The 27,728-nt window shown below is 43.7% G+C and overlaps 1 protein-coding gene across 3 annotated transcripts in view; it reads right to left on the bottom strand.

Moving 5' to 3' along the window:
- Window positions 1–408: 408 nt before the first annotated feature.
- Window positions 409–27,728, bottom strand: part of LOC109904306 (syntaxin-binding protein 5) — a 44,744-nt gene continuing 17,424 nt past the window's right edge. Inside the window, exons 8-28 of one of the 3 annotated variants that reach the window (XM_031787805.1) lie at window positions 24,219–24,342; window positions 23,923–24,001; window positions 23,668–23,822; window positions 22,784–22,856; window positions 22,427–22,574; window positions 22,245–22,312; window positions 20,513–20,553; window positions 19,870–20,096; window positions 18,589–18,776; window positions 18,196–18,321; window positions 14,258–14,409; window positions 11,328–11,393; window positions 11,093–11,152; window positions 10,923–10,970; window positions 9,563–9,613; window positions 8,194–8,433; window positions 7,359–7,710; window positions 7,070–7,235; window positions 3,919–4,030; window positions 3,452–3,672; window positions 2,874–3,203 (exon numbers count right to left, since the gene is read on the bottom strand). In XM_031787805.1, coding sequence (XP_031643665.1) covers window positions 3,162–3,203; window positions 3,452–3,672; window positions 3,919–4,030; window positions 7,070–7,235; window positions 7,359–7,710; window positions 8,194–8,433; window positions 9,563–9,613; window positions 10,923–10,970; window positions 11,093–11,152; window positions 11,328–11,393; window positions 14,258–14,409; window positions 18,196–18,321; window positions 18,589–18,776; window positions 19,870–20,096; window positions 20,513–20,553; window positions 22,245–22,312; window positions 22,427–22,574; window positions 22,784–22,856; window positions 23,668–23,822; window positions 23,923–24,001; window positions 24,219–24,342 — 2,739 coding nt within the window. In that variant the 3' untranslated portion in view covers window positions 2,874–3,161. Of the gene's footprint in view, window positions 3,204–3,451; window positions 3,673–3,918; window positions 4,031–7,069; window positions 7,236–7,358; window positions 7,711–8,193; window positions 8,434–9,562; window positions 9,614–10,922; window positions 10,971–11,092; window positions 11,153–11,327; window positions 11,394–14,257; window positions 14,410–18,195; window positions 18,322–18,588; window positions 18,777–19,869; window positions 20,097–20,512; window positions 20,554–22,244; window positions 22,313–22,426; window positions 22,575–22,783; window positions 22,857–23,667; window positions 23,823–23,922; window positions 24,002–24,218; window positions 24,343–27,728 lie in introns of all 3 variants that reach the window. The other 2 variants (XM_031787806.1, XM_031787807.1) reach the window with 2 other exon arrangements.

Here is a 27,728-nt window from a genome sequence, read left to right as displayed (position 1 = left end):
CAAACTGACCGTATGAATGATAAGTGATAATAGTGTATAGCCAGGCCTACTGTTCAAACTGATCGTATGAATGATAAGTGATAAGTGTCTAGCCAGGCCTACTGTTCAAACTGACCGTATGAATGATAAGTGTCTAGCCAGGCCTACTGTTCAAACTGACCGTATGAATGATAAGTAATAATAGTGTATAGCCAGGCCTACTGTTCAAACTGACCGTATGAATGATATGTGATAATAGTGTATAGCCAGGCCTACTGTTCAAACTGACCGTATGAATGATAAGTGATAAGTGTCTAGCCAGGCCTACTGTTCAAACTGACCGTATGAATGATATGTGATAATAGTGTATAGCCAGGCCTACTGTAGCAGTAGTAAAAAATATGGAAAAAAGTTATTCATCACACCATCAATATGACTCATCAATAAACTTATGTTTAATTAATTAAGTGCTTGGATGGAATTTCTTGAAAAACAAAAAACAGCAAATAAAGATGACAAATATAGATCTAAATCCAACATAAGATAGAAAGAAATGGAGAAACCAGAGATAAAACACAGAGGGGATGAATCAATCGTTGATACATTATAACCATTGCTATAGATATTAGGACTTCAGGAGCAGAGATGGTTCCACTGGCTGGTTTACATGGAGTTTTCCTCCACACACAGGAGACTCCCCTTAGAGGTCCATTGTGATTGGTTGACACTGTGAAGAGCAGACAACACCTCACCTGGCCCCTGCACAGGTAACCTCACAGGTAACCTCCAACAGTACTCATTGTGTATAGTTATCTTACCTCTTGGAGAACCAAACAGCTGAACAGATAAGAGCATGACTGATGAAACACAGGATCAGTCCCCTTAACCCAGAGGAGAGGGACTAAGGGAATGAGCATCATCTCCTCAGATGACATAGAAAGAAAGATCCAGAATAACTCTTCCTCCTCCTCCATCTGTCCGTCCGAGTCAATCTGTCTGTGTCAGCCAGTCAATCTGTCTGTGTCAGCCAGTCAATCTGTCTGTGTCAGCCAGTCAATCTGTCTGTGTCAGCCAGTCAATCTGTCTGTGTCAGCCAGTCAGTCAGTCAGTGTCAGCCAGTCAGTCAGTCAGTGTCAGCCAGTCAGTCAGTCAGTGTCAGCCAGTCAGTCAGTCAGTGTCAGCCAGTCAGTCAGTCAGTGTCAGCCAGTCAGTCAGTCAGTGTCAGCCAGTCAGTCAGTCAGTGTCAGCCAGTCAGTCAGTCAGTGTCAGCCAGTCAGTCAGTCAGTGTCAGCCAGTCAGTCAGTCAGTCAGTGTCAGCCAGTCAGTCAGTGTCAGCCAGTCAGTCAGTGTCAGCCAGTCAGTCAGTCAGTCAGTGTCAGCCAGTCAGTCAGTCAGTGTCAGCCAGTCAGTCAGTCAGTGTCAGCCAGTCAGTCAGTCAGTGTCAGCCAGTCAGTGTCAGCCAGTCAGTCAGTCAGTGTCAGCCAGTCAGTCAGTCAGTGTCAGCCAGTCAGTCAGTCAGTGTCAGCCAGTCAGTCAGTCAGTGTCAGCCAGTCAGTCAGCCAGCGTCAGCCAGCCAGTCAGTCAGCCAGCGTCAGCCAGTCAGTCAGTCAGTCAGTCAGTCAGCCAGTCAGCCAGCGTCAGCCAGTCAGTCAGTCAGCCAGCGTCAGCCAGTCAGTCAGTCAGCCAGCGTCAGCCAGTCAGTCAGCGTCAGCCAGTCAGTCAGTGCGTCAGCCAGTCAGTCAGTCAGCGTCAGCCAGTTAGTCAGCGTCAGCCAGTCAGTCAGCGTCAGCCAGTCAGTCAGCGTCAGCCAGTCAGTCAGCGTCAGCCAGTCAGCGTCAGCCAGTCAGTCAGCGTCAGCCAGTCAGTCAGCGTCAGCAAGTCAGTCAGCCAGCGTCAGCCAGTCGGTCAGCCAGCGTCAGCCAGCCGGTCAGCCAGCGTCAGCCAGCCGGTCAGTCAGCGTCAGCCAGTCAGTCAGCGTCAGCCAGTCAGTCAGCGTCAGCCAGTCAGTCAGCCAGCGTCAGCCAGTCAGTCAGTCAGCGTCAGCCAGTCAGTCAGTCAGTGTCAGCCAGTCAGTCAGCGTCAGCCAGTCAGTCAGCGTCAGCCAGTCAGTCAGCCAGTCAGTCAGCGTCAGCCAGTCAGTCAGCCAGCGTCAGCCAGTCAGTCAGTCAGTGTCAGCCAGTCGGTCAGCGTCAGCCAGTCAGTCGGTCCGCGTCAGCCAGTCGGTCCGCGTCAGCCAGTCGGTCCGCGTCAGCCAGTCGGTCCGCGTCAGCCAGTCGGTCCGCGTCAGCCAGTCGGTCCGCGTCAGCCAGTCGGTCCGCGTCAGCCAGTCGGTCCGCGTCAGCCAGTCGGTCCGCGTCAGCCAGTCGGTCCGCGTCAGCCAGTCGGTCCGCGTCAGCCAGTCGGTCCGCGTCAGCCAGTCGGTCCGCGTCAGCCAGTCGGTCCGCGTCAGCCAGTCGGTCCGCGTCAGCCAGTCGGTCCGCGTCAGCCAGTCGGTCCGCGTCAGCCAGTCGGTCCGCGTCAGCCAGTCGGTCCGCGTCAGCCAGTCGGTCCGCGTCAGCCAGTCGGTCCGCGTCAGCCAGTCGGTCCGCGTCAGCCAGTCGGTCCGCGTCAGCCAGTCGGTCCGCGTCAGCCAGTCGGTCCGCGTCAGCCAGTCGGTCCGCGTCAGCCAGTCGGTCAGCGTCAGCCAGTCGGTCAGCGTCAGCCAGTCGGTCAGCGTCAGCCAGTCAGTCAGCGTCAGCCAGTCAGTCAGTCGGTCTGTGTCAGTCAGTCAGTAGGTCTGTGTCAATCAGTCAGTAGGTCTGTGTCAGTCAGCTTCAGTCAGTCAGCTTCAGTCAGTCAGCTTCAGTCAGTCAGTTTCAGTCAGTCAGTCAGTTTCAGTCAGTCTGCTTCAGTCAGTCAGTCTGCTTCAGTCAGTCAGTCTGCTTCAGTCAGTCAGTCTGCTTCAGTCAGTCAGTCTGCTTCAGTCAGTCAGTCTGCTTCAGTCAGTCAGTCTGCTGTAACCAGGTGACTGAGGTAATGCAGTGTTGTATTGTGCTGCTCGGAAGAAAGCCTCTCAGTCTGTCATACAACACCTCTTCCTCCTGCAGAGAGATGAAGGAGAAGAGGAGGAGGAGCTGCATCACCTGTAGATAATGAAGTGGTGCAACAAAACAACTGCGTCCCACTGTCTCCCCTCGCTGCCATCAGAGCTGGTACCACTTCTTATCTTTGTACTTCAGCATCATCTGAGAAAGGGAAGGAAGTGAGAGAAGAGGATGAGACAGTACACGACTCATAGACAACACCTGGGTTCAGGTAGTATTCATTTTCTTTCAAATACTTGAGTCGTGCTCGATTTAGCCCAAAGTGCAAACCCTGTCCATCATGCACTCGAGGCAGGCTCAATCAAACAATGAAAGTATTTGGGGGAAACAAATAGTAGTTGAACCCAGGTTTGCACCTCACAGATGACCTGGTAGAGCATTGGCCTTACATCATGAGCGTGTTTAGAGAAGGAGTCAGCGCTGGCCATCATGGCTGCGGTTCTGTCCTCCAGCTCGCCCAGTTTCTGCCCCCTCTCATCCAGGGCTATCCTGGCACGGGCCAGGTCCCCCACCACCCCAGAGGCTGCTCCCTTCATACCCTCCATGCCCTGGGGCCCGGGGATGTGCTGCGCCAGGCTACGAGATGCCTTACCCGCCGCAGTCTCACCAACTGTAGAGGACAGAGGGAGAGAAACCAAGATGTGCCACATAAACAGGCTTTATAACTGCAACGCCATTATCGCTGTGTCCAATAACACCGTCATTAGTAATCATATGCCAAGCATATTGTACGGCATTATCCATGTCCAAATAAATCAGATGTGTCCTCAAAATGCTCTAGAATGTCAGTCACAGGTCAATAGAACACGGTTCTATAGCTACTGAAGGAGAGGTGTATTGTGGGAATGATACTCACACAGATCTTCTCTATCCAGCGACTGAGCTCCTCCCCCAAACAGGCCCTTGAAGAAACCTCTATTAGGAGCTTCTGGTGTCTCTAACGGTGTAAACAGCTCTCCCATCATCTCCTAAAGATTCAGATGTAGCACTATATGTCAAAAATAACTTCAGTATTTATCATACCCACAAACACAAAATGTGATATCTCTCTTTCTCACACAGACACACGGGCTGGGCGATATGGCCAAGATATCATATCACAATATTTGTTCCTTTTTTATTTATTTTACAGTAACATTACTGTATTTGACTGTATTTTATGATTTTTAATAATCCAAGTTCTGAATAAGCTTTATGAATAGTGTGTGACTAAGGTGGCAACATACATTCAAGGTGATTTCAATGGGGCTTTCTCTATTTTCATTGTTTTTTATACTGTTCAATTCAACTTCAACCCAAAATCATTTTCTGCATTTTCATCAATTGCTGTACTCATTTGTTATCCTTTCTATTTGTTATCCTATGTGCTACATAGGGCAGCATGATTATGGACAACAACAACAAATCTAGGCTCAATTGCGATTTCTTTTTGACCAAATATTGGGCTTGAGATTTAGATCAAAACACTTGGAATCATGGAAATACAGACATGCTGAAATGTGTTGGTACACTTCCTGAAAAGAGATGACATTAAAAGCTATTTTATCATATATACTTGCATGCCTTTGGTTTGTCATAGAATAAAGCAAAGAAGCTGTGAAAATAGATGAATTATTGCTTATTCTACAAAGATATTCTAAAATGGCCTGGAAACATTTGTTAGTATCCCTTAGAAAATATAATAAATACATGGATTATGGTGATATTTCAAACGAATAGTTTATTTAATTAGTATCACACGTCTCCAATCTTGTAATCAGTCATTCAGCCTATTTAAATGAAGTAAAGTAGTCACTGAGCTGTTTGGTATCATTGTGTGCACCACACTGAACATGGACCAGAGTAAAGTAGTCACTGAGCTGTTTGGTATCATTGTGTGCACCACACTGAACATGGACCAGAGAAATCAAAGGAGAGATTTGTCTGAGGAGATCAGAAAGAAAATAACAGACAAGCCTGGTAAAGGTAAAGGCTACAAGACCACCTCCAAGCAGCTCGATGTTCCTGTGACAACAGTTGCAAATATTATTAAGAAGTTTAAGGTCCATGGAACTGTAGCCAACCTCGCTGGGCGCAGCCACAACAGGAAAATCAACCCCAGGTTGAACAGAAGGAGAGTGTGAATGGTAGAAAAAGAAAGCAGGATACAAGCTGAACTCCAAGGTGAAGGTACGTCAGTTTCTGATCGCACCATCCATCGCTTTTTGAGCGGAAGAGGACCCAGGACTTCACTTTTGAAAACATAAAAAAGCCAGACTGGAATTTGCTAAAATGCATATTGACAAGACACAATATTTCTGGGGAATGTCCTTTGGACAGATGAGTCAAAACTGGAGTTTTTTGGCATGGCACTGGAGTTCTATGTTCACAGATGAAATCACTGCGAGGACGGGGGATTCAAAATAAAAATGTATAAAATATAGCACAAAACACACATCACGACAAGAGAGACAACACGACATAAAGAGAGACCTAAGACAACAACATAGCAAGGCAGCAACACAACATGACAGCAACATAACATGGTAGCAGCACAAAACATGGTACAAACATTATTGGGCACAGACAACAGCACAAAGGGCAAGAAGGTAGAGACAACAATACATCACGCAAAGCAGCCACAACTGTCAGTAAGAGTCCACCCATACAGACAGCGTGGTGAAGAAGGCGCAGCAGCTGTATCACCGCCTGGTACGGCAACTGCACCGCCCTCAACCGCAAGGCTCTCCAGCGGATAGTGAGGTCTGCACAACGCATCACCAGGGGCAAACTACCTGCCCTCCAGGACACCTACACCACCCGATGTCACAGGAAGGCCATAAAGATCATCAAGGACAACAACTACCCGAGCCACTGCCTGTTCACCCCGCTATCATCCAGAAGGTGAGGTCTGTACAGGTGCATCAAAGCAGGGACCGAGAGACTAAAAAACAGCTTCTATCTCAAGGCCATCAGACTGTTAAAACAGCCATCACTAACATTGAGTGGCTGCTGCCAACATACTGACTCAAATCTCTAGCCATTTTAATAATTCAATATTGGATGTAATAAATGTATCCCTAGCCACTTTATATAATGTTGACATACCCTACATTACTCATTTCATATGTATATACTGTACTCTATACCATCTACTGCATCTTGCCTATGCTGTTCGGCCATCGCTCATCCATATATTCATATGTACATATTCTTATTCATTCCTTTACACTTGTGTGTATAAGGTAGTTGTTGTGAAATTGTTAGATTACTTGTTAGATATTACTGCACGGTCGGAACTAGAAGCACAAGCATTTCGCTACACTCGCATTAACATCTGCTAACCATGTGTATGTGACAAATAAAATTTGATTTGAGTGTCCATGATCGAGTCTTTGAATGAAGAGATCGAGATAAAACTGTCCAGTTTGAGTGTTTGTCGCAGCTCGTTCCAGTCGCTACTGAAAAGACGAGCGACCCAAGGATGTGTGTGCTTTGGGGACCTTTAACAGAATGTGACTGGCAGAACGGGTGTTGTATGTGGAGGATGAGGGCTGCAGAAAATATCTCAGATAGGGGGGAGTGAGGACTAAAGAGGGTTTAGCTAGCGAGCCAGCTATAACTAGCGATTAGCATTAACACGTTTTATTTTAGCCACAACTTGCTAAAACACAGTCAGCAAACAGCTACTGTAAGATACACAAACTAATATTGTAACTATAGAACGCTTGTGGATTTATATTAAGAAGCAAAGTGGCATCGTTGTCACCAACATCTGGTTGTTTCTGACCATGCAGACAGAGTGAACAGCAAGTGGTCGTGACTCCGGAGGCGGAGGGAGGAAAATGACTAGCAAGTAGCAAACAGAGTAAACTAAAAAAATAGATGTTACACGTGGCGGAGTGGCGTATCACATATAACAAACCATACATTGAAATACCATTATAGAAGTTCAAGTTTAAAAAACTAAGTGGTATATAGTAAAATACAGTATACCGCCCAGCCCTAACACAGAGACACGCACACACCTGCAGATTGTCGCAGGTCTCCTGGCTGTATGTGATCCTCTGTATCTCGGTGGGGGAGGTGAGGTACATGGCCTGGCCCAGGTTGGAGAAGCAGAAGGTCCGGGCTATCCTCATGTCTGTCAGGGGAAGGTAGTTCACATCCAGGAGTGGTCTGAGACTGGGTAGACTGGGAGAGGGGAGAGACACACAAACAGTATGAATGAAGTAGGCACTGTGTAGTATTTCAGACTGGGCCTTTCAGAGTATCTCAGAGTAACTACAGTACCACAGACTGGGCCTTTCAGAGTACCTCAGAGTCATGATGTGTCCATTAGCACAGAAGCAGGCGAGGCAGAGTCCAGCGGCCATCTGCACCACGTCAGCTCTCAGCACGAAGGAGCTCTCTGTGATGTTGTGTTTGAAGAAGCAGGACTGGGAGGGCAGACCCACCACCTTGGCCTGTTTCTCTGAGCACACCACAGCGTACTGGCTGTCCTGACCCTCCTGGGTGGGGGGTGGGGAGGCCGGCCTGCGCCTCCTTGTCTTCTCCTCGTCTGGAGCGTTGGGCTCGGACCATGGCTCGTAGGAAGGGGGTAGGACCGCCCCAAGGGAGTCCAGGAAGGCCATAGTCAGGATACCTCCTTTTAGTCTGACCAGAGTACCTGGAGGACATAGAAAGAGACATGTTAGACCTCTTGCTTCATTATAAACACATTTATAAGGCCTTATACTGGATCTCTCGCTCTCATTAATAATATATAGGTTTGCTGACAACCTTCAGTAAACATGCAGACGACTAGTGCTACCCGAACCACAGTTTGGGGACCACTGCTTTAATGCAAAGAAACTAATACATATTTGGAACATTTGTGAGAGTATATGTCGCCGCAAACTAGTTCTATTTCCATCCAGATTCAGCCACCACAGTCAAGGTGGTGGTAATGCTTCTGCTGTCACAGAGATGGGTCAGTGAACCGGCTAACCTTGTCCGAGACCTGAAATGTTGAATGGGCTCCACTGTGTCATTTATTGTTATTAAGGTTACCATGGCTGCCCTACGGGCCCTGGTCAAAAGTAGTACACTACATAGGGAATAGGGTTAAATTTGGGACGCAAACCTAACTCATATCAGCAATCACACTTACCACAGGAAGAGACTCCGACAGGTTGCTGCAGCCTCTGGTCCCCTGTAGGTGGCAGGCTGAGGGAGAGGACCAGGACAGTACCCTGGGTAGTACCCAACCACAGGCTGGGGCTGGGGCTGCTGTCCGTCTTCCTGGGGAAACTCTCACTGAAGTGGAAGGAGGAGATGGCTTCGCGGGACTCCCGCTCTATACTGGTCACACTGGAACTCCTCGAGCGGCTGAACGAACTGTCCTTGGCATCTGGATGGTATAGAGAGAGGACAAATAGAGAGGAGAAGTGATGGATAATATGAAAGTGGATGCTTTGATAGAGTTGGAAAAGGAAAGGAAAATAGGATTGGTTAATAACCCAACGGAAGGTTAGACCTGTGTACTTTCATGTAGACACTGAAATTCAGGAGAAGTCCTGCATTGTCTCATGAGCAAGTTAGTTATGCAGAGGTATATCCAAGCTAGAGAAAAAAAGCATCACATTTGTTCACAATGCACACAAGGAGCAGCACATGAAACACCCATCTTAAGAACTACAGTAGCACAAAATAAAGGTAATTCCAGAAGAACCACATGGTGTTTCATCATTGAGAAATCACATGAGATCTGGTGTTAATTTAGTTTTCAAAACGACAAATAAGTTTAGCACCTAATTCACCTACAGTAGGACCATGGGCATTTGGCCAAAGATGAAGCTGTGTTCTCAATGTGAAACATCTAGAAAAAGCCATACCTTCCTTAAGCAGTATTTAACTTAAGGAGACAGGAGGGGGCAATACTTTACCACATGTTTAGCAGTTTGAATAGCATGGCAAACTAAACAAGGGAAAGGGAGATATCTAGTCAGTTGTACAACTGAATGCATTCAACTGAAATGTGTCTTCCGCATTTAACCCAACCCCTCTGAAACAGAGAGGTGCAGAGGCTGGAACCAACAAGTCTGTCAGTCAGTAAGGGAGTTAGTGTCAAAAGTCAAAGGTTAAAGTTCTGGACTCCTTGCCCTCCTTCATACAACAAAAGCACCTCTTGTATGGGAGAGAGCGCTGCTGTCGCACCCTCTCCTCTGCTTATAGAGAGGACAAGGCCAAACAGAGAGTACATATGTGTCAGTTTACAAGATACCAGAATTTGAATTTTACACATTCTGTGACACGTCTTTCTTACAGGTGGAACCAGCCTGATCGTGAGATAGCACACAATTCTGATGCACAATGGAGAACGCAGCTATTAGGCTGGTACCACCAGGCTAGAGCTACACTCTCACAAACAAACATTGAAACTGTAAGGAAAGTTTGGTTTAATTAGGAAGTGGGAATAGAACCTGAAAGGTAAAAGGACTACTATGGAATGTAATCAACACAAAGTTATAGGGGCTTACCCAGGCCTGTCTTTTGCTCTGTAGGTGAGCTCATTTTCTTTGACATCTTGGCTGCAAGGAAAATAAATACAAATAAATAAATTAAATAAAACATGCCCTCTTTACAAATTAATACTTTGGAATCAAGCAAAATGAATGTCAAATACAATGATCTCCATTAAAACGCTACTTGTTTTGATCACTTTCAGCAATTTGTGTCATCCATCATTCATTGGCAAAAAGTTTGAGGAGACTGTAGAATTAGAATGTAGAATTAGACTGTAGAATTAGCATTAGAATGTACAATTAGCATTAGAATGTAGAATTAGCATTAGAATGTAAAATTCGACTGTAGAATTAGCATTAGAATGTAGAATTAGCATTGAGACTCAGAGGCAGCCGGTCATTGAGTGCATCACGCACGCACAAAGCAAGAGGTAGACAAGAAAAAGACATTGATTATTATTTTTTTATTTTTTTAAATGACTAGGGAGGAATGGGAGGGAAAATCATTAAAGTGAATAATCAAGGATCAAAGCTCTGTAATACAAATATGTTATTTTTGTTGGTCAAACCGAATCTTGCGTTATTCTACTGATGAACATTCCCAATACCTCAATTTGTTAGAAATTAGTTAAGAGATTAATGGTCAGAGTTAGTATACATTTGAACCAGTGAAAACATACACTACTTTTAGATGAGTGATAAAATAAAATGTTTTTAGTGTCTTTATTTGACATTATATTCCCATTATATTCCCTCTAGAGAGAACAGGTACAACAATGCAAAAAAGCATAATTAGTGCAAAAAAGCATAATACATTTGGTCCTAAGAGATACAAGTGTATACCCCTCTATCAATCATGCATTTGACAAAGTGCAGAGGATCACTTTAATAGACATCAGCAACCTTGTGATTGACAAAAACAACCCACAGATTGAGTACGTTTCTTCTCCATCACCTTCATTAGCACATGATGCATAGGCGGCCATGTTGGATTGGGGCACAACCTCTTGTTTAGAAACCCAGTGAGGTCGGCCATCTTGGATTAGGGCATAGCCTTGGTTAGAAGCCCAGTGAAGTCGGTAAGAGACCATGTTGGATTAGGGCACAGCCTTGTTTAGAAACCCAGTGAGGTCGGCCATGTTGGATTAGGGCATAGCCTTGGTTAGAAGCCCAGTGAGGTCGGCCATGTTGGATTAGGGCACAGCCTTGGTTAGAAGCCCAGTGAGGTCGGCCATGTTGGATTAGGGCATAGCCTTGGTTTGAAGCCCAGTGAGGTCAGCCATGTTGGATTAGGGCATAGCCTTGGTTAGAAGCCCAGTGAGGTCGGTGAGAGAAAGAAAGCAGTAGAGTTTATAACACAGGGATCATACACTACCAAAGTCATTGGCAACCGTCTTGGAAAAGCGCCTGCTTTTGGACTTCACTGCAAATGTGTTTTAAAAAGACAAAGGCAAATGTAAAATTGCATTGCATTTCCGACGGCCAGAACGTTTGGGAAGAATGAAGCTCTGTAGATGTTGTTGATTTATAAGTGTTATACAGTACCCATTTCTATAAACCTTTTCTGTTTGTGTTCATCGTCTGAATTGGTGGGTGTCGTAGAGCCTGGTAACAAGAACACTTCAGTGGACATCAACTCATTCAACACTCCTTAATACTGAAAAGCAGCTAAATGGATAAACATGTATATCGAACATGTCCTTTTCGTACTTTCTCAAGAAAAAGGTAGATTTTTTTATTGCGTTTTTTTATTATGCAGTAATGGAGAATTAAATGTTACCTGACGTTGGTGATTTGCTGCTTTTCTCCTCTGAAATGTTGTTTCCATCGCTGTTATCACTGAGAGCTGTGGAGAACAGACATGTCTTAGACCAATGTGATATTATCACAGAGCTGTGGAGAACAGACATGTCTTAGACCAATGTGATATTATCACAGAGCTGTGGAGAACAGACATGTCTTAGACCAATGTGATATTATCACAGAGCTGTGGAGAACAGACATGTCTTAGACCAATGTGATATTATCACAGAGCTGTGGAGAACAGACATGTCTTAGACCAATGTGATATTATCACAGAGCTGTGGAGAACAGACATGTCTTAGACCAATGTGATATTATCACAGAGCTGTGGAGAACAGACATGTCTTAGACCAATGTGATATTATCACAGAGATGTGGAGAACAGGCACGAAATAAACAGTGAGAGGAATCTGCCTTGACAGAAAAGGCAGATTGAAGAGAAAGAGAGGTGGAGAGAGAAAGAGAGAAGACAACAAAGATTGTGATAAACATGAGATGACTTACGGGAGTTAGAAGAATGATAGGTCTTTTTCATAGACGTATAAAATATAGAAAGGCGGGACATGCAAGATGTCACAGGCGGAATGTCTTTGTCTTTACAAGGCCATAGAGAGAGATCAACAGAGGAAAATAGGTGAGACAAAACAATGATAGTGAATCAGAACAGAAAAACAGCTAACTCACAGAGGCTAGCAACTGCATTCACTCCAATAGTACTGCAGATCAGTATGTATGGGTTTAAAAACAATACCACCGTTTTTGAGACTAATTAATTAAATATAAATTAACTCTCATACAGTTAAACAGTAAATCAAATGATGACAAGATGACTCGATTTGTGAGTGAATTGAAATTGTAGGCTTAGTTATCAACATTTGAGTCAAGGCATGACTGAAGAGCACTATTGAACCCAGTCCTTGCTGAGCCCCTGGAGGCTCACTAAGCCAAGGATGACATGACCACAATGAGAAACATGAGTGGTAGGACGGCAAGATAAAGAAAGAGCATAAGAGGAAGTATGGCAACACAGAGAGAGATAGCATGTATTGGTGACAGAAATGACAAGGCAGTCAGAAGCAACAACAAGCGTGAAGCCCTACTCTAATGTGTTTGTGTACAGTGTTCCAAAAATGTCCATTTACTTTCGACCAGTGGAAGCAAAAGGCAGGGCACTCCCAACACGGCACAGACCGAGCCCAGTCATGATGAGCATGTTTCTCTGTGGCTTCTATAGTGGCACTGAACAGATGGACAGTCCACCAGGGATGCCTCCTGTTGAGAGACTAATGCTACTGCAGGGGGTGGCGCACTCAGGGGTGTGAAGCCAAACTGGTAGGCTTGGGTGGTATACTGTATATAGAGTACACCGGGGGAAGTTTGGAAAAAAGGTTTCCAATAAGTTTGAATATTTGTAGCTACTGTTTAAGTTAATACGGGCAGTCAACTTGTGCAATACCTTAGGAGATAAAGCAGATTGTGTTCTTCATAATGCAAAATAATGTCCTAGGTGTAATGAAGTTTACTGTAGTTCCCCAGAACATTTGAGCCAGTCACGTGTTTGCTTATAAATTGCCCAATGGAGAAAGCAGAAGCTGCTGAGTCCATAGCATTCTATATCTATGAGCGACTCTGTTGTGAGGTCATGAAGTTACACTTGTATGAAAATCACTACTAAATGATTGCTATCAAATATCTTATAATGGCTTACCGTTGGAAGTCAAAGAGCTCTGAATGAGATCTGTACAGCTGCCATTTTCTCCCTGTGCTTCCTACTGTCCCTTTTCTTCCTTCTCTATTCTTCTCCTCTATGCTCTGTGTACACATGCTGCTCTTCCTTCTCCTCTATGCTCTGTGTACACATGCTGCTCTTCCTTCTCCTCTATGCTCTGTGTACACATGCTGCTCTTCCTTCTCTATTCTTCTCCCCTATGCTCTGTGTACACATGCTGCTCTTCCTTCTCTATTCTTCTCCCCTATGCTCCGTGTACACATGCTGCTCTTCCTTCTCTAGTCTTCTCCTCTATGCTCTGTGTACACATGCTGCTCTTCCTTCTCTATTCTTCTCCTCTATGCTCTGTGTACACATGCTGCTCTTCCTTCTCTATTCTTCTCCTCTATGCTCCGTGTACACATGCTGCTCTTCCTTCTCCCCTATGCTCTGTGTACACATGCTGCTCTTCCTTCAACAAAGCATGCATCACCTCTTCGTTCATTTGCACCGTTTATCTCGTTCACTTTCGCTTGTAAATGTCAACAGTCAATGAAAGTGACATTTGGTAGCTACTAGCTATGCTTGTGTAACTTTATGAGCTGGATTTGCCTGTCTTTAAAATTAGTTTGCTTGTTTTCGTTAGCATTTATGCGATTTCTCTATTAGTTTGTGCTAATTTTGTCAACATTCTGGTAATAGAGGACCAATGGGCTTTTCTTGCGTTTTTATCACCCCCTTGTGTGCTATGTCGGTAATATTGTAAATCCCGGGATGAGAGAAGGACTGTATGACGAAATGAAAATCTGGTTACCGCCCAAGCCTAGTGTGAGGCCTGCTCCTCTAGCTAGCTTACTGGCTTTAATAGGTCAGGCATACACTGGACCACAGAGATCTCCGTTATATACAGTAGTTGTGTTCTCATTCTATACTCTGGACTATCAATACTTTTCAGTCCAAACTACAACTCACTTGACAACACACTACTACACTAATCACTTTCATGACACTATCAGGTAGGGGTTCTAGAGAACATACTTAAGTATGGGGGGAGACAGTTAAAACAACACAAGGAAGATATTGTAGTCTTTTTGACACAACATTCTGCGTGAACATACTTCCTTTAATTTCTGTGAACATAGCTACATGCCGTAGCCTACTCAACTGAACATTAAAATGTGAACGCATGCTCCCTTCACCTCCAGATGGCTGGCGTGTCTTGCGAGGCGACCGAGGCTGTCTCTGGTAGGGGTCTGAGGGACTGTACAGCTCTGACGTGCTCATGTTCAGGAGGAGGCTCTTCTGAAGGTAGTCCACGACAGCCAGACCGCTGCTGTTGCCAAACACCACACTGTGGGAGGAAAAGAAAAGGTTCATAATTTTTACTGAACACAGGTCACCTGCAGTTTTAGAAACAACACAAACTGTTTTAAGCCCAACATGCAACCAATAAAGTCTTTGATTCAGTTACAGCAGGGCCTAAAATTAACACCTGCCAAATGCAGGTAGATTTAGGCAATTTGTGGGTAAGATGTCTATTTCACCAGCCATGTTGCCTTGTGGTCAGGGCTCCACAGTGCACCATGTTGCCTTGTGGTCAGGGCTCCACAGTGCACCATGTTGCCTTGTGGTCAGGGCTCCACAGTGCACCATGTTGCCTTGTGGTCAGGGCTCCACAGTGCACCATGTTGCCTTGTGGTCAGGGCTCCACAGTGCACCATGTTGCCTTGTGGTCAGGGCTCCACAGTGCACCATGTTGCCTTGTGGTCAGGGCTCCACAGTGCACCATGTTGCCTTGTGGTCAGGGCTCCACAGTGCGAGCATTTCACTCACATTTGTTAATAAAAAATATTTAAAAAAATAGTCAAGTACGATCACATTTATAGTAAAATAAATGCTGCAGTAGCTGTTTTCAAATGATTTCTGCCGTTTTGTTTCATAGCTGGTAAATTAATCGCACAAAGTCAAATAACTACAAATCCTATATAGTCTAATTCCACCTCTCCCTGCAACACTGCCTGGCTGGGGGATGTGTATGGAGCGAGATCTCTCCCTGTAACACTGCCTGGCTGGGGGATGTGTATGGAGCGAGATCTCTCCCTGCAACACTGCCTGGCTGGGGGATGTGTATGGAGCGAGATCTCTCCCTGTAACACTGCCTGGCTGGGGGATGTGTATGGAGCGAGATCGCTGACAAAAAGGTTGAACGTACGCTTCGTTAGGATCGTAAAAAACATCCAGAAGTAAATTGAAGTGAAACACTAAACGTAAATGTTCAATTAGATTTGTAAACACTCTTTACTTCTCCCTTCACTTGGTTACAGATCTTTTTTATACGTACAAACTTTTGTCAGTGATGTGGCATCTGCAACGGACATAAACCGAACGTTGCTAGTCTATCGAGCAACTCTAACCGAGACGTTAGTGTTGCTTTGCAGCTTCAGGTTTCATTTCCAAAATAAAAGTCTAGAGCTTGTTTTAAAACTGCATTCAATAATGCCGTTATACAAGTACATGGCGTAGTATAGGCTTGGGCCTTCAGCAAATGACTTGTGTGAGAATGATAAAGTCACAGAAGAGCCTTGTCTAGAATAACTGCCTGCGCTGGGCCTATTCCACTATCTAAATATACCATGCTGTTGTGTGTTATTCTTAACTGACTCAGAATGAATTTTTATAGCCGTGTGCGGCTACTGTGGTGATCATGTAACCTAATGAATCACACTTTTCCCAGTATTTCGGAGCACGGACCGTAGGCCTTAAACTAGGCCTTTTGACTGTTGTATTTGTAAATTCCACTCTGCATGGAGGCTTGTTATAGCCATTTACGTTGCACAACCCCATCACGTAGAGGCTATATCCATATCAATAAATGATATGGATATATATTAGATACCACTACTGGTTATGATTCAATATTCCTGTTAGATACCACTACTGGTTATGATTCAATATTCCTGTTAGATACCACTACTGGTTATGATTCAATATTCCTGTTAGATACCACTACTGGTTATGATTCAATATTCCTGTTAGATACCACTACTGGTTATGATTCAATATTCCTGTTAGATACCACTACTGGTTATGATTCAATATTCCTGTTAGATACCACTACTGGTTATGATTCAATATTCCTGTTAGATACCACTACTGGTTATGATTCAATATTCCTGTTAGATACTACTACTGGTTATGATTCAATATTCCTGTTAGATACTACTACTGGTTATGATTCAATATTCCTGTTAGATACTACTACTGGTTATGATTCAATATTCCTGTTAGATACTACTACTGGTTATGATTCAATATTCCTGTTAGATACTACTACTGGTTATGATTCAATATTCCTGTTAGATACTACTACTGGTTATGATTCAATATTCCTGTTAGATACTACTACTGGTTATGATTCAATATTCCTGTTAGATTCTACTGGTTATGATTGCAGACAGACCCCAGAGAATGGGATGGTGCGATACAGAGTCATATTTTGATAAGGTGCATGAGGATGTCCACGTCACCCAGAGATATGTCCATGCTGTAGAGATACAACTAGCAGACTGAAACTTAACTGTAGGCATAATACAGCTGGTGCTATCTAGACATGCGCTGGTAAATAAATCCATTACATTAGCAACCTAAATGTGAAGTAAACTCAACTGAAGAGTACGAGAGAACGGAGACTTTTAACTTGAAAACGTGCAAGATGCCTCTTTCCGGTTTCCCTTACTTCTACACAGGCCGTTTGTGTACATTTTTTTGGGGTTGGTGAGATGAAACTGCCAAAACTCTGAAAGGTATTATTGTACGTCAGAATTGCAACACTAGATTTGTTCAAGTCTAAAATGTTCTTCCGTAATCGTAACATGGTGTTCGTATGTTCACAGATTCAATTTCATGTTTACATTTCACACATGGCTTTTCTTACGATCCTAACAATTTCCGTATGGATTTTCTTACTATCCTACCCCAACCTTTTGGCAGGTATCTCGCTCCATAGCTGTGCGCAGCAAGTGAAGAGCTGAATGAAAGATTCATTTAGAAGTGCTAGCGCAGGCATAAAAGTTGGTCTAATTTACTTGAAACCAAAGTCTACTGATGTGAGACTTTGTCCTGGTGTTTCTTGGCTAGTTTCATTGTTTTGTTCACAAGCTAGGTCGTATTTCTATGTTTGAGTTTCAACTGCTAGGGGAAGAGAAGACAACGCCTCTATTAGTCAGACTCAATCTCACAGGCACAAACATGACTGAAGTCGCGCTACCGAGGTAAACTCACGCCCTTAAAGGGGCAGGTGAACATTTTTGTCTCACATGATATTTTGGTTAATAAAAATATAATTAAACAATATACCACATTACTTCTTACTAGTAATACATGTATTGCGCCAGCAGCATACCAGCCACTGCTGGCTTGCTTCTGAAGCTAAGCAGGGTTGGTCCTGGTCAGTCCCTGGATGGGAGACCAGATGCTGCTGGAAGTGGTGTTGGAGGGCCACAGTAGGAGGCATTCTTTCCGCTGGTCTAAAAAAATATCCCAATGCCACAGGGCAGTGATTACACTGCCCTGTGCAGGGTGCCGTCTTTCGGATGGGACGTTAAACGGGTGTCCTGACTCTCTGAGGTCATTGAAGATCCCATGGCACTTATCGAATGAGTAGGGGTATTAAATTCCCAATCTGGCCCTCAAACCATCACGGTCACCTAATAATCCCCAGTTTACAATTGGCTCATTCATCCCCCTCCTCTCCCCTGTAACTATTCCCCAGGTCGTTGCTGTAAATGAGAATGTGTTCTCAGTCAACTTACCAGGTAAAATAATGAATTTAAAAATATATATATATATATATATATTAGAAACATTACAAAGCATGCTCATCCTTTTGTGTGTCTTTTGTTGGTGTAATTTTAGCCAGAAAAAATATTTTGGCTGGTAAAACATCTGAGCGGCTGGTAGATTTTTTGACCTGATTGACCAAAAAGTAAATGATATGCCCTGAGTTCCAGTATATTCCATTTGTCTGTGATCTTTGCTCACTACATGAATACAGCTGTAGGTGATGTGTCTCATGTACACCTTGACCATCAAGAGAGCAGAGGTTCATGCTGACAGATGGACAGACAGGCGGACTTACAGTCCGTCTGACGAGCTGACGGCCAGGCTGGTGATCTGCTGCGGCGGCTCCCCACTAACCCAGACCAGTTGAATGACCAGCTCCACCTGGTAACCAGGAGACTGCTTCAGAGGGGCGCTCCAGACCCTGCAGACACGACACACCAGACAACATGCAGTGAACAGTCCTTACTGCACCTAGATTCAATGCTACACCATCACCCATTGTTCACGGTTTATAATGCATTTGTACGTGCATTAATCTTACATTCAAACAGCCTACTTATCATGATCTTGTCTTTTCTTCATGGATGACACTTCTTGTAATAAAACAGAATACTGGAGTTTTGAAGTCTACAATAGAAAATGTCAATGCCTGGCAGGAGAAGAACATGCACTGTCTGGTGGTCCATACTTAAGGCCTGGTACGTTATCCCTGGGCCGGTCATCAGAGGTGAAGGGCTGTGCCTCAGGGGGCTCTCTCTCCTGGGTAGGGCTGGAGGAGGAGGGGGGTACTGGGGTAGAGGGGGTGGGAGGATGGTCTCCTGCTGGGTCTGGAGAATCCACATCGTTCAGCTCACCCTGCATACGCACCTCCAACAGCTGAGGAGAGAGAGTAATAATACCTAGAAACAGAAAGACTAATAGCTGGGAAACATCTGGCAAACGATAATAAAAGGCATATCAAATAAAATTGGAATTTATTTTTTAAATTATTTATCAATGCCAGAAAATAAGGAATTCCTGATTAGTCAGGTAAAAAACACATTGCTGGTATACACCCTCACATTGCTGGTACAGTATACCGCCTGACATTGCTGGTATACACCTTCACATTGCTGGTACAGTATACAGCCTCACATTGCTGGTATACACCCTCACATTGCTGGTACAGTATACAGCCTCACATTGCTGGTACAGTATACAGCCTCACATTGCTGGTATACACCCTCACATCGATGGTACAGTATACAGCCTCACATTGCTGGTAAACACCCTCACATTGCTGGTACAGTATACAGCCTCACATTGCTGGTACACATCCTTACGTCGCTGGTATACAATACACTGAGTGTACAAAACATCAGGAACACCTTGCTAATATTGAGTTGCGCACCCCATAACCCCCCACCCCCCTTTGCCCTCAAAACAGCCTCGATTCATTGGGACATGGAGTCTACAAGGTGTTGAAAGTGTTCCACAGGGATGTTGGCCCATGTTGACTCCAATGCTTACTACAGTTGTGTCAAGTTGGCTGGATGTCCTTTGGGTGGTGGACCATTCTTGATTCACACAGGAAACTGTTGAGCGTGAAAAACCCAGCAGCGTTGCAGTTCTTAACACAAACCGGTGCGCCTGGCACTTACTACCATACCCCGTTCAAAGACACATCTTCACCCTCTGAATGACACACACACAATCCATGGCTCAATTGTCTCAAGGCTTAAATATTATTTAAATGATTGAAATGTTATTTAACCTGTCTCCTCCCCTTCATCTACACTGATTGAAGTGCATTTAACAAGTGACATCAATAAGGGATCATAGCTTCCACCTGGTCAGTCTAAGTCATGGAAAGAGCAGGTGTTCATAATGTTTTGATATAATATTGAGAAACTGTTTACATTATAATACGGTACAGATATTATACAAAACACTGCATAAACAGAATATTGAAACTGGTTGCTATGGTTACCTGCACCACCTCTGTGGTCATTTCCTGTTTGCTGAACCTATAGATGATGACGTGGGCGGAGACTCCGGCCACACACAGCATTCTGCTCTCTGGGCACCACGACAAAGTCTGGATGGCAAAGGGATCCTCATCCACTATCTCTGTGCTCGGCTTCTCCTCCTTACCGCCCTTTAGAGCCTTCTCAAATACCTTGGCAGTCTTCAGCTTGTACAGTACTTGGAGCATTACTAGGACAGAGGAAGGGAGACAATGGGGGTGGCAGTTAGTCTAGTGTGGTTAAAAGCATTGGGCAAGTAACTGAAAGGGTCGCTTTTTCAAATCCCAGAGCCAACTATGTGAAAAATCTGTCCATGTGCCCTTGAGCAAGGAACTTAGCCCTAATTGTTCCTGTAAGTCACTCTGGATAAGAGCATCTGCTAAATGAATGAACTGTAATGTTAATATATATTATAATGGACTATGAGCATTGATCTACAGGTATCATTGGCTCTACATACTGTATACAAATGAATTACATTTCTTCACAAAAGGGACAAACCGTTGTGGTAATTCTCATTTCATCCAAATAAATAAATAAATAAATAAATATATATATATATATATATATCTCTCTCGAAGGAATCCAAATAAAAAGCATACTCACTTGCAGAAGCATCCCAAAACTTGATTGATCCGTCAGCATGTCTGTTCATGGCAAAGAAGGAAAATGGGATCAGCTGTGTTGGTAAACTCCTATGGTAAATACAGTGCCTTCAGGAAGTATTTGGAACGCTAGACCTTTTCCACATTGTTACGTTACAGCCGTTTTCTAAAATTTATTAAATCTCCCCCCATCAATCGACACACATAATGACAAAGCAAAAATAGGTTTTTAGAAAATGTTGCTTATTTACTACAAATAAAAAAACTGAAATATTACATTTACATAAATATTCAGACCCTTTAGTCAGTACTTTGTTGAAGCACCATTGGCAGCGATTACATCCGTGAGTCTTCTTGGGTATGACGCTGAAAGCTTGGCACAACTATATTTGGGCTGTTTCTCCCATTCTTCTCTGCAGATCCTCTCAGGCTCTGTCAGGTTGGATGGGGAGCGTTGCTGCACAACTATTTTCAGGTCTCTCCAGAGATGGTCGATCGGGTTCAAGTCCGGGCTCTGGCTGGGCCACTCAAGGACATTTAGCCACTCTTGTGTTGTCTTGGCTGTGTGCTTAGGGTTGTTGTCCTGTTGTGGACTTTTGCCCCAGTCTGAGGTCCTGAGTGCTATGGATCAGGTTTTCATCAAGGATCGCTCTGTACTTTGCTCCATTAACCTTTGCCTCGATCCTGACCAGTCTCCCAGTCCCTGCCGCTTCACCGTAAGGACGGTGACAGGTTTCTTCCAGATGTGATGCTTGGCATTCAGGCCAAAGAATTCAAGCTTGGTTTCATCAGACCAGAGAATCTTGTTTCTCATGGTCTGAGAGTCTTTAGGTGCCTTTTGGCAAACTCCAAGCGGGCTGTCATGTGCCTTTTGCAGAGGACTGGCTTCCATCTGGCCACTTTACAATAAAGGCCTGATTGGTGGCGTGCTGCAGAGATGGTTGTCCTTCTGGATAGAGGAACTCTAGAGCTCTGTCAGACTGACCATCAGGTTCTTGATCACCTCCCTGACCAAGGCTCTTCTCCTCAGATTGCTCAGTTTGCCAGGGTAGTCAGTTCTAGGAAGATAATTGGTGGGTCCAAACTTCTTCCATTTAAGAATGATGGAGGCCACAGTGTTCTTGGGGGCCTTCAATGTTGCAGAAATGTTTTTGTACCCTTCCCCAGATCTGTGCCTTGACACAATCCCGACTTGGAGCTCTACGGACAATTCCGTCGACCTCATGGCTTGGTTTTTGTTCTGACATGCACGGTCAACTGTCAACAACCTTATATAGACAGGGGCATGGTTTCCAAATCCTATCTAATCAATTGAATGTAACACAGGTGGACTCCAATCAAGTTGTAGGATGATCAATGGAAACAGGATGCACCTGAGCCTAATTTTGAGTCTCATAGCAAAGGGTCTCCTTATGGAAATAAGGTATCTGTTCTTTATTTTTAATATATTTGCTAAAATCTCTAAAAACCTGTTTTCGCTTTGTCATTATGGGGTATTGTGTGTAGATTGCTGAGGATTTCTTTTTTGTTTAATCCATTTTAGAATAAGGCTGTAACGTAGCAACATTTGGAAAAAGTCAAGGGGTCTGAATACTTTCCGAAGGCACTGTACATAATTGTAATACAGTTTGTTAGGTAAATGTTGTGCACACTTCAAAAGACTTGCGTATATAAGTGCATTATACAATCTCTATGGTTGTGTTTCAGCCCTCAGGTGTTCGGTAGGTACTCACCCAGTGACGATGATCTCAGGGTAGCTCAGTGTGCCTTGGCCCCAGTTACCACCACTTATAGGCCATTCCTGGAAATACAAAAAAAATGCCTTTACTACACAACAATAACCGTGTGACCATATAGATACAAGCAAAATATAGAACTACTTACTCTATTTTTTTTTTTAAGTGGGACACATTACCTTCTTACTGTAACCCTGTCTCTTTTGCCGGGAGCCCACAGAGTAAAGTGCAGGTATGAGTTCAGGAGGGCAGTCAGCAAAGTACTCCACGCACGTCACTGGAGACTCGTGGATCGACAGAGGGTACGGGTTCTCAAATATTGGGTACCTGTCAATCAAAAAGGGTGGTTGTAAGACCCAGATTCAGAAGACGACTTTATTGTCTAACGTACGCTGATGTCCAATAGATTGTTGTCTTCTGCTTTTATTCCAACCCCTCTACCCTACTACTGAAGTTAGCTAACAGCAGGACATTGTTCCATGTATTGTGCCAGCATTAGTAAGCATAATGTAGCATATTGTCACTACAAGACTCACCCAATTTGTTCAAGGTCGATGACAACCAAATCCTTTTCCAAGAGGACAACTACAGCATAAGGCTCCTGGAAATCTGTGATGAAGCAGCAAAAACAACAACATTCAACTGTCTTGATAAAAAAAAATTAAAAATCCTTATGACAGTGTTAGATATGGAAGCATAAGCTGCCAAAATGTATCACTATCCAATTTGTATTTCAAACTTAATTTCCCATTAGGATATGGTGCTTCCGTAACAGTGCTATAATACTGTAACTTACCATTAGGATATGGTGCTTCCGTAACAGTGCTATAATACTGTAACTTACCATTAGGGTATGGTGCTTCCGTAACAGTGCTATAATACTGTAACTTACCATTAGGATATGGTGCTTCCGTAACAGTGCTATAATACTGTAACTTACCATTAGGGTATGGTGCTTCCGTAACAGTGCTATAATACTGTAACTTACCATTAGGATATGGTGCTTCCGTAACAGTGCTATAATACTGTAACTTACCATTAGGATATGGTGCTTCCGTAACAGTGCTATAATACTGTAACTTACCATTAGGATATGGTGCTTCCGTAACAGTGCTATAATACTGTAACTTACCATTAGGGTATGGTGCTTCCGTAACAGTGCTATAATACTGTAACTTACCATTAGGATATGGTGCTTCCGTAACAGTGCTATAATACTGTAACTTACCATTAGGGTATGGTGCTTCCGTAACAGTGCTATAATACTGTAACTTACCATTAGGATATGGTGCTTCCGTAACAGTGCTATAATACTGTAACTTACCATTAGGATATGGTGCTTCCGTAACAGTGCTATAATACTGTAACTTACCATTAGGGTATGGTGCTTCCGTAACAGTGCTATAATAATGTAACTTACCATTAGGATATGGTGTTTCGCAGAGCGTGAGGAAGTCTACGATGGGATAGTCCATCTCCAGGACAGCAGTACTCTTCCCATGCATCACCGTCAGACAGGACCTCCTGCACCCTGTGTCATAGGACAGGCCTCCAGACATGACCACGAAGGCGTCCCTGGATATGAAATAAAGACATTCATTCAATAAATGAATTAGACAGATCACATGGTCAAGCCTTTATGGATGATTGTTTACTAGGACAAACAATCACTCACCCAGCTCTAGTCGTTTTATACTCCACTTTGAGGATAGGTTTACATGGTTCTGGCTTCTTTCCATCCTTGGGCTGCTTACCTGGGAGGGAATTTTGCAGAGAAAAAAAAAAAAAATCAATTTTCTGTACACTGATAAATACAACTGTACTAAGCACATGCGATTAAAAGCACACATTAACATATTGTACCATAGCCTATTATCTGACTGATTTGGGCATGCTTTCGTATGTTGTGCTGTTTCCATCCATCTTTGTCTTCCTGAGGCCATTGTTGTCTGTGTGTGCATCAGAACCTACCGTGTGGTGTGATGGTGATTGTAGGCTTGGCGGGGACACGTACGTTCCATGTGGTCAGAGTTCCATCTGAGTGGCTGCAGGTGAACTGTTTTCCCTCATGGTGCCAGGCTACTGAGTGGATGGCCTGGAGGAGGGGAGGATACTAAGGGTTGACACGGGTCTTCAGGCAGGAATGGGAGTGAAGTTCTAGAGTCAAGTGCAGAACAGAACGGGACAGGATCGACAGTCCACAGGAATGGGCAGCAGTACACAAATAATTCTGAACTGAGTATTTTTTTGGGGGGGGTAGAAATGTGTCATGTGTGTAGGATTTCATAAAAATAAAACACACTGTGTGTAGGCCTATTATAGCTCATTAAAATCTATTTGAAAAAATATGGTAAAAAAAAAAATGGTAATATGGTAACTTCCGTTGGCTCACTCTCACTCCAGTTGTAAGCCAGTCACTACTTTACAGATGCCTCCAAGTACGTCAGTGAATGATGATTCCTTCAAGAGAGGAATTGCAACGTCTTGTTACAGCCAAGGACCCATCAATAACATTAAAGCCAATAAAAAGAAAGAGCAATGTTGTAACAAAATGTATTAGAGTTGTCTTTGGCATGAAGGAACTGGGTACGCGGCAGCGGTTTAATCAAATAACAACCGGAGAGCGGGATAAGCGCCCTGAAGCAGCAGCATAGCTAGCTGTTCTACAACAAATAACGTTACCGTTTAGGCCTAGATGTTCCTTCAAAATTTACTCGGAGACAGTACCAGTTACAAGTTTGAACACACCTACTCACAGGGGTTTTTCTTTATTTTTACTATTTTCTACATTGTAGAATAATAGTAATAACACATATGGAATCATGTAGTAACCAAAAAAGTGTTAAATCAAAATAGATTTTAGAATTTAGATTCTTCAAAGTAGCCACCCTTTGCCTTGATGACAGCTTTGCACACTCTTGGCATTCTCTCAACCAGCTTCATGAGGTAGTCAACTGGAATGCATTTCAATTAACAGGTGTGCCTTGTTAAAAGTTCATTTGTGGAATTTCTTTCCTTCTTAATGCATTTGGGCCAATCAGTTGTGTTGTGACAAGGTAGGGGTGGTATACGGAAGATCGCCCTATTTGGTAAAAGACCAAGTCCATATTATGGCAAGAACAGCTCAAGAGAAATGACAGTCCATCATTACTATAAGACATGAAGTTCAGTCAATCTGGAAAATTCTAAGAACTTTGAAAGTTTCTTCAAGTGCAGATTAGCAAAGAGAAACAACAGTCCATCATTACTTTAAGACATGAAGGTCAGTCAATCTGGAAAACTTGTGCAGTCTCAAAAACCATCAAACGCTATGATGAAACTGGCTCTCATGAGGACCGCCACAGGAATAGAAGACCCAGAGTCACCTTGGCTGCAGAGGACAAGTTCGTTAGAATTAACAATCTCAGAAATTGCAGCCGAAATAAATGCTTCACAGAGTTCAAGTAACAAACACATCTCAACATCAACTGTTCAGAGGAGACTGCGTGAATCAGGCCTTCATGGTCAAATTACTGCAAAGAAACCACACTAATGATAAGAAGAGACTTGCTTGGGCCAAGAAACATGAGCAATGGACATTAGACTGGTGGAAATCTGTTCTTTAGTCTGATGAGTCCAAATTTGAGATTTTTGGATCCAACCAATGTGTCTTTGTTTATTTTATTTATTTTACCTTTATTTAACTAGGCAAGTCAGTTAAGAACAAATTCTTATTTTCAATGACGGCCTAGGAACAGTGGGTTAACTGCCTGTTCAGGGGCAGAACGACAGATTTGTACCTTGTCAGCTTGGGGGTTTGAACTTGCAACCTTCCGGTTACTAGTCCAATGCTCTAACTACTAGGCTATCCTGTGAGACGCAGAGTAGGTGAACGAATTATCTCCGCATGCGTGGTTCCCACCGTGAAGCATGGAGGAGGAGGTGTGATGGTGCTTTGCTGGTGGCACTGCACACTTAACCAGAATGGCTACCACAGCATTCTGCAGCGATCCGCCATCCCATCTGGTTTGCGCTTAGTGGGACTATCATTTGTTTTTCAACAAGACAATGACCCACATCCAGGCTGTGTAAGGGTTATCTGACCAAGGAGAGTGATAGAGTGCTGCATCAGATGACCTGGACTCCACAATCACCCAACCTCAGAGTGAAGGAAAAGTGAAGGACCGCAGAACGAAGAAAAAGCAGCCAACAAGTACTCAGCATATCTGGGAACTCCTTCAAGACAGTTGGAAAAACATTCCAGGTGAAGCTAGTTGAGAAAATACCAAGCATGTGCAAAGCTGTCATCAAGTCAAAGGGTGGCTACTTCGAAGAATCTCAAATATATTTGGATTTGTTTAACACTGTTTTGGTTACTACATGATTCCATATGTGTTATTTCATAGTTTTGTCTTCTATTATTATAGAAATCTAGAAAATTGTGAAAAATAAAGAAAAACCCTTGAATGAGTAGGTGTGTCCAAACATTTGACTGGTACTGTACACAATTACACATGTCCATATCATGAGTTCATCTGCCTCTGAGTATGTAGAAGAGGCCTGCCTTCATTGCCAAAATCGGGTAATGTTGTTGTTATCAGCTGTGTGTTCAGGGCAGGCAACTGTCTGGTGATTAGTGAGCAGCAGCCAAACAGAGCAGTTGCTATGGTTACTCACATGCAGAGCGGGGGACAGACAGACGAGCAGCTAACGGAATAAGTTATTTCTGCACGTAAAAATCAGCACAGGAGGGGAGTGATTTTTATCGGGACAGGACAGGAAAGTTCCGGGGTTATAGAACTGTTGCGGGATCAGGACAGTACGGGAAAAATGCTGACAGGGCAAGACCAATTTGAATTTTCATTCCCGTGTCAACCTGTAGTCCTTTAGCGGATACACAGAGAGAAGAAAAAACAGTGTGTACTGAGTGGATAGCCTGGAGGATAAAGATACACAGAGAGAAGAAGAAACACAGTGTGTACTGAGTGGATAGCCTGGAGGATAAAAGGTACACAGAGAGAAGAAGAAACACAGTGTGTACTGAGTGGATAGCCTGGAGGATAAAGATACACAGAGAGAAGAAGAAACACAGTGTGTACTGAGTGGATAGCCTGGAGGATAAAGATACACAGAGAGAAGAAGAAACACAGTGTGTACTGAGTGGATAGCCTGGAGGATAAAGATACACAGAGAGAAGAAGAAACACAGTGTGTACTGAGTGGATAGCCTGGAGGATAAAAGGTACACAGAGAGAAGAAGAAACACAGTGTGTACTGAGTGGATAGCCTGGAGGATAAAGATACAGAGAGAAGAAGAAACACAGTGTGTACTGAGTGGATAGCCTGGAGGATAAAGATACACAGAGAGAAGAAGAAACACAGTGTGTACTGAGTGGATAGCCTGGAGGATAAAGGTACACAGAGAGAAGAAGAAACACAGTGTGTACTGAGTGGATAGCCTGGAGGATAAAGGTACACAGAGAGAAGAAGAAACACAGTGTGT

This window comes from Oncorhynchus kisutch, linkage group LG14 (genome assembly GCF_002021735.2).
Source record: "Oncorhynchus kisutch isolate 150728-3 linkage group LG14, Okis_V2, whole genome shotgun sequence".
Classification (NCBI taxonomy): Eukaryota; Metazoa; Chordata; class Actinopteri; order Salmoniformes; family Salmonidae; genus Oncorhynchus; species Oncorhynchus kisutch.
The sequence above is the reverse complement of the archived record's forward strand: the minus strand, read 5'-3'. Positions and strand labels throughout refer to the sequence as shown.